The sequence below is a fragment of the Aspergillus uvarum genome (genome assembly GCF_003184745.1).
Source record: "Aspergillus uvarum CBS 121591 unplaced genomic scaffold BO82scaffold_17, whole genome shotgun sequence".
Lineage (NCBI taxonomy): Eukaryota > Fungi > Ascomycota > Eurotiomycetes > Eurotiales > Aspergillaceae > Aspergillus > Aspergillus uvarum.
In genome coordinates this window covers 480165-493518 of record NW_020291314.1, presented here as the reverse complement: position 1 = coordinate 493518, position 13354 = coordinate 480165, and the positions used below count along the sequence as shown (strand labels likewise).

The following is a 13354-nucleotide window of genomic DNA, read 5'->3' as shown; positions in this document are numbered from 1 at the left end:
TACAGCAGACGTAGAGGTATTTGATAAATGCGAAATGCGTCTCGTAAACTGGTGACGAGAATTATCAAAGCCGTAGTAGCCGATGATACATCCAGCACTGCTTGTGTTGCCAGCATGGAGGAGATGGTGGATTGTCCATTATTCTTGACCTTGATGAATGCTGCGATGGAGCGTACTGGGTATGTGGTTACTATTGTTATGATTACACTATGACCGATAGCTTCATCTCCTACACGATCAGATCATAATTGTCAGCAGGGTTGGCAATGGGTCCAGCTGGCTGGAGTAGTAGAAGCAGCAAGTTGAGTTGAAATGAAAAGAGAACAGTTTTTTTTTTTTTTTTTTTTAAAAAACAAAAAAAAAAAGGCCCGCCTGAGCCAGCCTGTTCATTTTTACTCAGGCAGATTCCTTCCATCCTATACGTGCGTGACACGCTAACCCCAGAGCAGAAGTACACAGCTCAAGCCCTTCTCAGAAAATGCAGTGATCGTCAATGCAACCGACGTACAGTAGGTAAATCTAGGTTTCACCGCCCCAAATGCGGCTATAGCAGCACTGGTCAAGCGTGCGTACACCATCCGCCCTAGTTGACGCGCACATTTGCGCAATTTAAATCGTAGGATGGTACCTTGCCCGCAGCTAATGAAGGAAGATAAACCCCCATCATGGCATTTTTGGGGGGCTCCAGGCTTGATGAACGATTTCCCTCATGACCCTGTGCTCTGACCACCTGGACGGATATTTCGTGAGACTCTGCTAGGAACCGAGCGAACCAGACAACCGTCCAAACCATGGCGGTGGATAAAGAGGGGATGCGCTGGGCATGGTAGGTCGGCTCCACCTTTGGTCACTCGCATGCTGCCCAAGTGTGTCATTTGAGTCCAAGACACAACATCCCATGTGTCATCATTCAGCTCCCAGTACTGACCCACGAGCTTGGCAAATGGGATAGTCGGACCTGCATTCGTGGCCACCGCGTACTGAGATGCCAGCACTTTGAACGCCCGATGTGTCGTGTGCGCAAAGCGGGTCGTCCGCTGACGCAGTGTCCGCACGCTGGTGTCCCCCATTGCCCGTGTGTAGAGCTCTGGTGTGCGATGGCACCTGTGCCCAACGGTTGGTGGCACATATCTCCTTCTATGAATCTTTATTGGTCTTTGTGTTTATGTGGGTGGTATTGGACTAACTCATGACCACTTGTTCCGGTAGAGAGATACTTGTGTGAGTTTGTGCGCGTTGTCGCTCAGTCTCGCACCCAGGCTCCTTGTGTGCTCCAATGGCAATCCTCTGCAGAGCCCAACAAGACGATGACGGTGGCGACACCACCCAAAAGGCGAATCAATGGGCCAACAATATCCGAGAATCTGGAGCCGTCGCGGCCCGAGTCTAAGGGCAAGGGCGATGATGATGATGTTCTAAATGCACGGAGAAAAGCATTACAGCGGTCTACCGAGGGGATTGAATGATTCGTTCTGGCCATGGTGTATCCTCCACGAATTGATTTCTACTCGATACTGATAATCGTGTCATGGTAGTGACACGGAATGCGAAACGGTGTCTCTTATCCTGCATGTTTGTGTTCATCTCAATGATGTGCATACAGTGTATCGCTGGCCCATCCCCCCAGAACGAATGTCCCTAGCCACAGACCGGCGAGCACCGACAGAAAGTATCCTACATTCATGGTCATGACCGCCAGCATCAGCAGATAACCCACGCCGGCGACCACCAACTCCAGCGTGGCGCGGCCAGCGGCAGGGTTGATGGCCCACCGGGTTCTCTGATGCCCGTGCTCGGGGCAGGTTCTCGATATCCCGTCATTCCACAGACATGTCTCACATATCGGTTTCAGCGCGAGGAGGAGACGGAGAATGACGGCCAGGGCGATCAAAAAGATGCATGTTCCCGCGTACTGCCCGGTGGTGGAGGGAGTCCAGGCGTTGGAGTATAAGGGTGTGGTGGTCGAGGTGAAAAAGACCATGGTCATGGACATCGACATAGAAGAGGAGGAAGAGTCGGTTGACATGCTTGTTGTGCTGAAGCTCGTGGCTGTGGTAGTTCCCATGGCCATGGCCATGGTTGTTGTGGTCGAGCTCATGTCCATGTCCATCATTGCGTTGGAGGGAAATGCCGTGGACGCGGAGGAATGACGAAGGCGTAGGTGGGAAATGTTGCTGGGAACGGAAAGGGGGGTAAGATGATAGAAGGAAGAAAGAAGGTGACAAAGGGCAAGCCGAAAGAGAAATAAACTAGCAGCAGACCGCGCCTTGACATATTGGCCAAACACTTCGACTGATATCTCGAATTCTCTCTCTCCCGCGCAGACCCGCCAGGCTCGGACGCTAATTCTTACGCTATTTTTACGCTAATGCATAGGCCGTGCGCTGACCTGCCCAAAATACCCTCAAATGTGCTCAAATCTCGACTGTACTCCGTGTAATTCCCCGCCAAAGAATGGCTCAGGCTAGAATTGATAATTCGCTCGATAAACAAGTGTTACGAGGGAGTATCCTCCGAGCACTAAATCCTGTCTCGACGCGTGGCATGTTACATGCAGAATATTACAATCTACTATCAAGTCAGTGGGCCCCAGAGTCATTTCTCTTTTGCAAAGGATATACATGCATTGCGATTGGTCATCATAGGCATAAGGAATGTAGAGACAGAGAAAAGCACTCCGCTTCAATTCTATCCTGTCTACTACTAAACATCTCTACTTACTCTTTCCCTCTTCACCTCACATATTCTATCCCGTCTCTATATCTTATTCACACATCCAGCATGATTATGATACCGTGGCTGACCTCGCCCGTCGCCCTGCACTCCAACCGCGATGCCGGGACGTGTAGTTTGACCCCGGAGCAATGCGCCTTCAAAAATTCCTGGTGGGTGTTTTGGTACGAGGCTGATCACCGTTATGCCCTGCCCACGGTGGCCTTGTTCCTCGCTGCTATCATTCTTGTCACCCTCGGCCAACTGCTCGGTCTTCTGGTTCCTGCGCAAAGACGAACGGGCGGGTCGTTTTTCTCTCGCCTGTTCGCCCTTGTGCGCCTCTTAGCCGCCCAGCAATGGCGCCTCGGAGGCTGGTATACGCCCTCGCTGGGAAGCCTGCTGTTGGGTGCGGTCGGACTTATATTTTTCTTTGGTAGGACTTCTGACTGAATTCTCAACTTGTGACCGTTTACTGACAGAGTCTCAGCAATGACCCTTGGCCCTCGTCCTTACTACTGGCCCAACACCAGGGAGCTCAGTTTCGGGAATTCGCCACCGATTGCCACCCGAACCGGCTGGATGGCTCTCGGCTGTATGCCCTTCATATAGTGTGTCCTCTTCTGATGTGTTCCAGTTGGGAAGCTTGTGCTGATCAGACGGATAAAAGTGTCCTAGGGTCGAAGGCAAACCCAGTGAGTGCGTTGACGAGGATCCCGCATGAGAAGCTGAATCTATGGCACGGGTGGCTTGCCTGGGCCATGTGGGTGCTGGCCTTAATTCATACCTTCCCATTCATCATCTACCACATCTGGAAAGGAGATCTCGTGTATCAGTGGAATGACGGAGGCGTCTGGGTAACGGGGGTAGTAGCGCTGCTTGCTCAAACGTGGCTTACCGTGCTCTCGATTCCATGGCTTCGGTATGTACAGCACAAACCCTAGTATTTCCCCCTCGCTCTTCATCCACTGAACCACAGATTTTCACTGTAGAAATCGTTATTACGAGTTCTTCCGGTTCTCCCACTATGTCGCCGCACTGGTCTTCATTATCTTTCTGTTCTTCCACTGCGACTTCCGCCTTTCCTCGTGGGACTACTTCATCGCAACGGCCGTGCTCTACACCCTCTGCTGGGCCTATTCGCAGCTGAAGACCCTTTTCGAGTTTGGGTGGCACCATCGGGCCTTCATCGAGGCGGTCTCGCGCCAGACACTGAAGATCACGATCCCGACCTCCCACGTGCACTGGAGCACTGGTCAGCACCTCTTCCTGCGCTTCGTCATTCCCGATGCCCAGGTTTTCACCGCCCATCCCTTCACGATCACCTCTTTGCCCAACGCGCTGGACCCCAAGCGGTCAGACCTCGTCTTCTACGCGCGTGTCTGCAAAGGGATCACTAAGCGCCTGCTGGCCCGCGCGACCTGCTCCTCCACTCCGTTGCTCGTCCCTGTCCTCCTCGAGGGCCCGTATGGGGGCGTCTCGCACCGCCATCTGCGTCGCTTGTGCAGCCCCGCCTCCACCACCCTCCTCATCGGCGGCGGCGACGGCGCCGTCTTCACCCTCCCACTCATTGAACACTACCTCTGCCACGCCGTCAACGACCTCGAAGCCGATACCCCCTGCGAGTTGCGCGTGGTCGTCGCCACCCGCGACCCCGAGCTCACCCGGTGGTACCGTGCTGCCGTGCGATCCCTGGTGACGGCCGGCACCATGCTTCCCCTCGGTGGGAGTGCAAGTGAAGGCGACGAGAAGGAGGGCAGAATGCAGACCCCGGGCGCCACTGGCGGACTGACGATTGTCATCCACGAGACGCACATCCCGCAAGACTACCACAGTAGCGAGAAGACGATGGTCGCGGGGCCTGAAAAGCAGCCCTGCTCGCTGTGTGCGGAGGAAGAGCCGCAGGACGGGAGGCAAGCGGCCTTCGATGAGGAGGGAGTCGATGGTAAGGAGGCGCTCACGGCGGAATTCCCGCTGCCGGTCCTGGTTCGCCAGGGTAGGCCGCCGCTAGTGGATATTATCGGCGCGGAGGTCGAGCGTCCGCCGCTCGCAGCGCGGACCGGCCGCTGCGTTGGTGTCGTGTGCTGCGGGCCGGTTTCAATGACCCACGATGTGAGCCAAGCGGTTGCCAGTGGTCAAGCGCGAATCCTGGCCGGGGAGCTGCCGGGACGCGAGATCTGGTTGCATCAGGAGGGCTTTAGTTATTGAGCCAGAGGCTGTAGCGGGCGGAGCGGGTGCTCTTAATAAAAAACCCTAAACGGTCAGCAATTGCAGGGAGCCACTACAACGATCAGACGCTTGGCGTCTGGTTGGTTCGAATCCACGAACACGTAACACACAGATGATGGCAGGAAAATATCCTTACTGCTTAATTCTAAGGGTCTCAGGATCCGCACGAGGAGTAATCATTTGCCTGGGGCTTGGCTCCAAGTGATATATAGCGGCGTGTGTGTGTTGGCCTGAGGTCGCCGGGCCACGTGACACGGCGGAAGACACCACGTAACGTAGTCAAATTTCTTCGTTAGCTACACATATCAATCAATATCATCAATTTGTATGGCCTCAGCCTAAGTCTCCTGAAACTTAGTTCCTCCAACAATATACAGCCGGGCATTGGCTCCGAGAAGGAAGGGGGGGATCAATTCCAACCAACAGGAATGATTAACGTTCGCTTACTTGGTAAGGTCGGAGCATGAGGACTGAGGAATTGTCTTTATTGGGAAAATCATGGTTGGCAGAGATAGATAATAGTCCTTGTGAATATTTCACCTGACAAAAGTTCTCACTGTATGGGACGGGATCAAACGGGTCGATCTAATTCGTATTCTAGCCTTAATTGATGGCACCACGCGAACACAGTATATTCATTTGTGAAGAAAGTCAAGCTAGACATGTTGGGAATCTAATTCATCTTTCCACCTCTAGCATACTATGCCGCACAATCACGCAAGGCTACACCAGCGATCGTTTTCGAAATTGACTAACATGGAGCTAGATCTTTGAAACGACCTCGGCACATTTTTCCCTTTTCGGGCATTGGGTCAAATGTGAACAACTCATCTCCGCGCAACCTAAGGCGGCCGCGACTGGTTGGGAAGCCAGGAGCTGGAGTGTAAATGACTCGTAGCGGGTGTGACAATACCAAGTAATTTGCCCAAGGCGATTAACAGGTATCAAGGGACCATGAGAATGGCTGGGTGGTTATTTCGTTCTGAACTTTTGGTGCTCACGAAAAAATGTAATAATATCAAGCCACACACCGTTGTCAGACACGGGAGGCTAAGGGCGAGCAACCAATGGTGAGCAGGTTAATCCAGCTCAAATCTGCTCATGCCAATACGCGGTTCGGGTCTAGCCAGGCGGATCAAAGCGCTGGAGCCGTCAGGGCTCTACTTGATCACGCCGCACTCCTTCGAGAGCACTGATGGATAATTTGATAGTAGTACTTTGTAATAGTGATAAACCCCAGATCCTCTGTCCTGCAACATTTGGCCGGAGATTCACCTCAACCGCCTCGAAACAGCTTGCTACAACCCACGGCAAGTCATCCGAAATGTCCGCAGCCTGGCTCACACCACCGGTCCAGCTGACAGGGAGTCGAGAGTTTACCTGTGATGGCTTCACAACGGAACAATACGACTATTATATGCAGCGGTGGCATTTTTGGTCAGATTGCTCCCTAGATTCTCCCCGACCGACGTCAATAGTCCTTAGACTTCTCGCTGACATCTATGCAACGCAAATAGGTACATCGCCGACTATGTCTACGCTCTACCGACCATCGCATTCTTTATGTGTTCAACTGGGATCTTTATCATCGAATATTTCTTTTCTTCGGTACTTGGTAACCGGAGAATGTTGCGGGGTCCTCGATTATGGCAAAGGTCGATTGCCTTCATCCGATACTTGTCCTACCGTGGCTTTCATGTCCGGGCACTGGGATGGAATTCAGCTCCCTTGGGAGTCCTGCTTTTGGGTGCGGCAGGGGCCATCTTCTTCCTCTGTAAGCCACCATCAACGTTGAAGCGAACATGTCGAAGCTGATGATAGCTGGACTATCAGGCATGGTGCTCATTCCACAGCCTTACTACTGGTCCAGTCTGAATTATGGTGGTTCGCCTCCCCTTGCTACAAGATCGGGATGGATGGCGCTGGCGTGCATGCCCTTTGTCTTGTAAGTCTCCAAGTGGTTGAAATCGTCAATTGACATAATAATTGTGTACAGCGCAACGGCCACCAAGACGAATTGGATCACCTTTTTTACCGGCGTCTCCCATGAAAAGCTCCAAGTATTTCACCGATGGATATCCTATGCCTTCTTCGTCCTCGCGCTCTTGCATACCTTTCCCTTCATTGTCTACCATATCCGATTCCATGACATGGTGATGCAATTTGAGATGAGCCTTATTTTTTACTGGACCGGAATTGTGGCTATCATCTTCCAGGCCTGGCTTACCTTTGCCTCACACAGTGTGGTTAGGTATGTGACCGCACAGCAATGGGCACAAAGGCAAGGTCCTCACCAATATAAATGTGTTGCAGAGAACTGGGCTACGAATTCTTCAAGGCGACACACCTCTTTGCTGCTGCCGTTCTTATTCTAATCCTCTTTTGGCACTGCGACTATACCCTGACCTCCTGGTAAGCACAAGCATCTGATGCGGCCCCCTTGGACACCACCACCAATATCTATCTAGGCACTACTTTATCGCCACAGCCACAGTATACGTCCCCTGTTTCCTCCATCCCTGGCTGAGGACGCTGTTCGAGTATGGAATGTGCCAAAAGGCCCAAGTTCACCTTGAAAGCAACGGCTTCATCCGGATCGTAATCCCCGTGGTCTTCCGGTGGCGACCCGGCCAGCACTGCTTCCTCCGCTTCACCAGCTTCGGGCTACTCCCTGCGCTCTCGGCGCACCCGTTCACCATCTGCGCCCTGCCAGCAGAAAGGCCCGGTGACGAGTCCCATCTCGTCTTCTACATCCGCCATCAAGGCGGTTTTACGGCGCGTCTTTACGAGTTTGCCGTGGCGCACCCGGAGGCTTTTGTGTCGGTGCTCGTCGATGGCCCGTACGGCGGAATCAACCTGCAATCCTACGTTCGCAGCGACAATCTTTTGTTAATTACAGGGGGATCTGGGATTGGATGGACTTTGCCGTTTATTCAGCAATTCCTCGCGTCACGATCAGCGTCTGGTGACGTAGAATGTGGCCAAGGAATTGATGTCGTGAGCGAGGACGATACAGGAGCAGCAAGGCACAATAACCCGCCTTCTAGCAATGGCCTTTCTGCGCCTCGCTCCCTGCGGGTCATCCTGGCAACTAGAGACACCAACAGCCGCATGTGGTTCGATCAAGCCATCAGTCGACTGCTGGACGAGTTCTCCGTTCCCGGCGCGCTGCTCGATCTTCACATCCAGATCCATCTGACTGGGGACGAGGCCGACCGGCAACCGACCCAGAGGCAGCAGACCCCCGCTGAATTGAAAGAGCAGGACCCCTTGCCCGCAAGTGGGGATGGTTCAAACGATCAAGCGATGCTCACCATGATGGACAGCTCCAAGGGCCGGCCACGGCTCCCTGCGATCATTCACGAAGCAGTTCATCCCAGCGAGTCACTCGGGGTTTATGTTTGTGGGCCAATTTCGATGCAGAGTGATGTTCGTAATGCAGTTGCTGACGAGAACTTGAAAGTCCTGAAGGGGGCCAAGTCGGGGGGGGTTTATCTGCATTGCGAGCATTTTCAATGGGCATAGTGGCAGGAACATGTGTAAATTATTAGTTAGTAATTCATTGGTTGATCGCGCTGAAGACTGATTAGTCTAATCTCAGGGCTGAGATATGTAGACGAAGTTGAGGTCCCTGAGGAATCAATGCCGATTTGAAGAGCGGCCGCTATGCAAAGTGCTGAAGGCCACGAATTGACATCTATTTGCCTCACATGGCGAGATCCATTGGAGGATTTGTCGATGGGCTTAGAAGGTGTGATGGGATTGAGCTCAATTGTGCGTACTTCGACCAGGGTCAGAATTGGTGTGAGGGGTCGGACTCGCTGAGGCCACACTCAGGCCTTACTAAGGCCCTCCATCACACTTGAGCCGTTTACAAGTATGGCCGTAAAGAAGACCCTTTGCCTCCTATCATATTAAAAACTGCATCAGAAGATTGGAGGAGCCTTGAACAATATATTGGATCTTCTCAAAAAAGCAGGTTAAATAGGCGAAATAGGCTTAAAAACATTGTGCTAGAAAGCAGTGTTTTTAGGGCAGTTCTGGACTCTGCAGAGGTATTACAGATATTTTAAAATTCTCTACTAAAAGGGCAGTAAAATACACCCCCAGGCAATGACCTACACAGGCCTTAACAAGACCCCAAATCTGTTAGAAAAGTAATAAGTTAAATTCACAAATATATAAAGAATAGAGGTAGTGGATCCTGGCATATTACCTAAGGCAGGGGGCCAGTAGTTGAATTATCATCATCATTATCATCATTGATTGTAACACTTAAGATTGTGCTTACTGCTTATAGGTCTTTTGCTGAATTTGTCTCTAATGACTCTCAAAAAGAGTCGCGGCTGGAACAAGAACTCTGTATTTTAATCTAGCAGTGGAAGGTAGTTGTATACAGAGGAGTAAATCTGCCCTTAAATAGCACTGCAGTCTATCCACAGCCAAAGCCGTAACAAACAGTACTTTTTCATAGGCGGCGGTATATTCCTTATCATTTATTAAAATAGTCCTTCGGATCTTAACTACTGGCGGAAAGATTTATAGCAGTATTAAATAAGCTCTTTGAAGCTGGTATCACCCCACAAAGAAAAATTCCCGTCTTCTACCAAGATTGGTGACTACATTTTACAGACGATGCTTTTTAATAATTCTTAAACATACTTTGCTCTAGACGAAAAGATGCAACCGAGTCCTTCAGCCGGCGGTAATTAAAAGTTTAGTAGCACAAAAAGCTTATTGAAATAAATTAACCTGTCGGGCTTCAACGTCGATACTACAATCATAGTAGACATCTTGTCACGGTGCAGACCTAAGACACCCAGTCTACCTAAGATACCTAGTCTACCTAGCCTACCCAGACTACCTTGCGTGCCCCGAACACCCCGACGGCCCTATTGCCCTTTCTGACCGCCCAGCATGTGATGCACAACCTCCTTAACCTCCCATCTGTTCCTGATCCCGTTTGTAGCTCTTCGAGCTACGTCTTGTCTATGAACCTGAGAATAGCCTGACCAAGTAGCTAGTTAAGAATTGAGAGAACTATTATCAAGTGACTTCCAGCCAGCTCTGTTATTCCTACAACCCCGCCAGCCAGTACCCATCGACCCAGCCCGCACCCTGACAAGTACGGTCTGGTGCGGTCTGGTCCTTGGTCTTTGCGGTCTTTTTTGAGGCCTAGATGCTTGTTTAATGAGTGCATCATTTTGAAGACCACGCTACATGCTTCAATACTTCAATCAAAGCACCCAGCCAGAGACAAGGCAGGGATTTTGTGTACAGAAGAATTCCGAGCCGGGGTTCTTGGGGGCAGGCGTCGCATATACGGCCGGCGGGAGGCTTGGCTAGCCTGAGGTGGTATCCTCCGACCACCACTCCGAATATCATCCCAGTCGACAATATGTTGAGCACAAGTGGTAGCTGAGGCATATTGACCCCTGGTTAGAGACACGAAAAAACAAAGACAGAATTGCAAATCGCAATCCCAAGCCTATCCTTGAAGCTGAACCCCACCAATCAATCAACGTAATATACCACCCACACTCCAATGTGAGGAGTGATAGGGTTGTCGAGAGAAATAATATGATGATATTTTATTTTCTGGGTCTCCAACTGCCCAATCATCCTGCAGCAGCTCAAAGGCTATACTTCTAATCGTGTGGATATGGTACCAGGGTCAATCGGAGCCCAAAAGGATTCGAAGCAAACAATTGCGCGCCGCCCGTAATTTTCGGGAGAAATGTCCCAAAACCGGCAGTTCGGAGCCTCCCAGTTAGGGTTGACTTCATATATCGAGATCCAGACTCTCCACCTTCTGATAGAATTGAATTTCTTACCCGTTCCACCCTTCTAGAAGAAAAAAGAGCACGTAAAATGTGGTCCTCATCACAGACATTGGTAGAGCTCCTGGGCGTGGCGATCGTCCCCGCCCTCCCCAAGGCCTGCCACGCGCCGGAGCTTCCTCCCCCCCTGCGAAAGTCTATCAATCTCAATTCTTCCCCACCTACTTGGAGAGTCTCTACATGCGCTCCAACAGCAATCTCCTCGCCGTGACCGCGTTCCCCGACGCCTTCCTCTACTACCTCACCGGCATGACCAACGATAATCCGGACGACCCGCCAACAGTAACCCTAATCCGCGCTTTCGAGGAGATTAACACTCTTACCAGCATTATCGAGACCTAACCAGACATCTTCACCATCGTGACGGCGACACCTCAAGCTACTCATTCCTCATCCCGGGAACCCTCGGCGTCTGGGAGCTTGATCTCCGCCCCGCCAGCAAGAAGACCAAGAAGCCAGCCCCGCAAGCCTGCAAGCCCGTGAGATCGCGCGCATCGCCTCCGGCGGCTTCATGATCAGAATGGACACGATCTCGTCCATCACCGCTCTGGTGGCCGACGCCTTCAACTGTCTCGTCTGACGCGTCGATCTAACCACCGGAGCCTACGACCGCGTCATCCAGGACCCCACCTGTAGTACCCGCCCTGGGCCTCCGCGCCCGTCGGTATCAACGACATCAACGTCCACAGCGGCTTCCTGTACTGGATCAATGCCGCTGTGGCGACGCCCTCGCGCATTCAACTCACCAACGACGGGTACGCGACGGCCGGGGCGGAGAGTGAGCTGGTGGCCGAGGTGCGGTTTGGATAGTGTTTTTCGGAAACGGGCCAGGACGGGTCGGTCGATACTGGTCAAGATATCCCACATGCATACCCCATACAATATAGGCGAATCCGACCCACTACTAAGTATTGTACTAGTCTCAACAATCCGACCAATGCACGTTGACCAAAAGCTTGATACCTCAGGCCCGAGCGTCAGAGACCCTGCCGGCTAGGGCTTTTGGGAAACAACGCGATGTAACCGCCAAGAACCGCTAAAGCTGATCTCTTATTAAAAAGGGCTCCGGGGTATGCTTTCGTTCCCCTTCCCCCTTTCCTGCTTCTGTGGCAGACTTCACTCAGTCTTACTCTATCATCATGGAGACACTTCCGACCGAGTTAGTTGACACTATTGTGAGCTGGCTCGATCTCCAGGATGTCTGCGCGCTCCGTCTGACTGGACGTACTATCTTATCCCACATATCCACTGCCGCTATTTCTCGGAGCTTTTACTCTTCTAAGAGGGTGGAAATGACAAAGGCTGCGCTAGAACAGCTGGTTCGCTTCACTCAGCCAGGACAGGTAGGCCTCTGGCGCCAACGGCTCACGCTGTATGACTGTGTCGAGCGCACGGAGCAGTCTGGTGCTGATTTCGACGCAACCGAGCTACTGGCCCAAGCATTTGCGAACATACGCGACCGGCCAGCGTCCCACCGGGGCGATCAGCTGTCGCTCTCTATCTCCCTGGAGTTCGACAACTTCTCTACCTGGGACAGGGATGTCACAGCTCGGGTGTTCCACGCGACCATCTCCGCCATCGCGAGGACGGAAATCCCGGTCCAGGAATTAGATATTTTCGGCGACGCTTACTTGCACGATGACCACTTTGAAGACGGCCAATGTAGCTTAGCATTTGGCGATATCGCTCTTGCTGTATCTCACCACCGGACCTCCCTGGCAACATCTTTGCGAAACTGCACCAAGTTCTGCCTAAGTCTAGGCTACTCGACCCGCGGATTCGACTTCGAAAGCAGCGTCAGCACCTGCAATTTTCGTTTACCGCTGACCGCGAACGAAGCCCGACAGAATACTCAATCGCTTTGTGATCTCCTCAACATGTGTCCTCTTCTCGAAGAACTACAACTCGTGTGGGAGAATGACGATCTTGAAGAAACGCGTGCAGAGAAGAACGGGAATTCTTTAACCAGATAGGTATTTCCTGTGCATTTGCAAACTTGAAGCGATGTAAACTTCAGGATCTCGACACGTCCGAGAATCCAATCATGACCTTTTTCCGCCGGTCCCCGAGGCTGCTAGAGTTGACCTTGGATGGATTGATTATGATGCCCGGAGATTTCAGCCATCTTTTTCATTTGCTGTCGACAGCTATGCCAGACCTGGATTTGTTACGGCTCCGAGGGCTGGATGATGACCTGGGTAGTCTGTACTTTTTCCACGAACCAAAAGAAAGCACATGGGGCAGACGGCCAGGGGCTGCTCTACATGGTATCAGACGGAGAGGGTCTGACGCCAGACGACTAGTTGTACCTACCAACAGAAGATAAGAGTCGATTCGATTGGACTATTTAGAAGAGCCATGGTGTGGAAGTCTAGATCCCAAACAACAGTCTAAGCACAGATATTATATACAAAACCCTCGTAACGCCTTGGCTCTTCATTTATGGGATTCATCAGGCGATGTAACCTCAATCTATAGATTAAGATCATGGGTAATAAGGCCCCCTTTCCCCTATTTTTCTAATCCTCATAAATGTTACAAAGGTTTTCAAGCGAGCCCAGATAGTACTGCTCATT

The 13354-nt window shown here is 51.7% G+C and overlaps 6 protein-coding genes across 6 annotated transcripts; 5 read left to right on the top strand and 1 right to left on the bottom strand.

The window, feature by feature from the left end:
* Nucleotides 1-941: 941 nt before the first annotated feature.
* Nucleotides 942-1193, top strand: BO82DRAFT_279855 (uncharacterized protein; the record flags this gene model as incomplete). Its single annotated transcript, XM_025631276.1, has 1 exon — nucleotides 942-1193. A coding segment is annotated over one exon (252 nt), but the record flags the coding sequence as incomplete, so codon positions are not given.
* Nucleotides 1194-1585: 392 nt separating this feature from the next.
* Nucleotides 1586-1987, bottom strand: BO82DRAFT_279894 (copper transporter family protein; the record flags this gene model as incomplete). The annotated part of the gene is made up of 1 exon (XM_025631279.1): nucleotides 1586-1987. One exon carries the CDS (start codon nucleotides 1985-1987, stop codon nucleotides 1586-1588), a length of 402 nt encoding a protein of 133 aa, XP_025493587.1.
* Nucleotides 1988-2781: 794 nt separating this feature from the next.
* On the top strand, nucleotides 2782-4917 carry BO82DRAFT_431096 (ferric reductase family protein; the record flags this gene model as incomplete). Its single annotated transcript, XM_025640668.1, has 4 exons — nucleotides 2782-3145; nucleotides 3200-3320; nucleotides 3380-3631; nucleotides 3702-4917. The coding sequence occupies 4 exons, from the start codon at nucleotides 2782-2784 to the stop codon at nucleotides 4915-4917; spliced, it is 1953 nt and encodes a 650-aa protein (XP_025493586.1).
* Nucleotides 4918-6262: 1345 nt separating this feature from the next.
* BO82DRAFT_411948 (ferric reductase family protein) lies at nucleotides 6263-8469 on the top strand (the record flags this gene model as incomplete). Its single annotated transcript, XM_025639820.1, has 6 exons — nucleotides 6263-6375; nucleotides 6456-6712; nucleotides 6772-6883; nucleotides 6935-7189; nucleotides 7252-7350; nucleotides 7407-8469. 6 exons carry the CDS (start codon nucleotides 6263-6265, stop codon nucleotides 8461-8463), a joined length of 1893 nt encoding a protein of 630 aa, XP_025493585.1. The 3' UTR covers nucleotides 8464-8469.
* Nucleotides 8470-10958: 2489 nt separating this feature from the next.
* BO82DRAFT_400772 (uncharacterized protein) lies at nucleotides 10959-11818 on the top strand (the record flags this gene model as incomplete). The annotated part of the gene is made up of 4 exons (XM_025639217.1): nucleotides 10959-11060; nucleotides 11218-11352; nucleotides 11415-11573; nucleotides 11699-11818. The coding sequence occupies 4 exons, from the start codon at nucleotides 10959-10961 to the stop codon at nucleotides 11816-11818; spliced, it is 516 nt and encodes a 171-aa protein (XP_025493584.1).
* A 79-nt stretch (nucleotides 11819-11897) lies between these two features.
* BO82DRAFT_353055 (uncharacterized protein) lies at nucleotides 11898-13174 on the top strand. The gene has a single exon (XM_025634867.1). It carries the CDS (start codon nucleotides 12071-12073, stop codon nucleotides 12749-12751), a length of 681 nt encoding a protein of 226 aa, XP_025493583.1. The 5' UTR covers nucleotides 11898-12070; the 3' UTR covers nucleotides 12752-13174.
* Nucleotides 13175-13354: the final 180 nt, after the last annotated feature.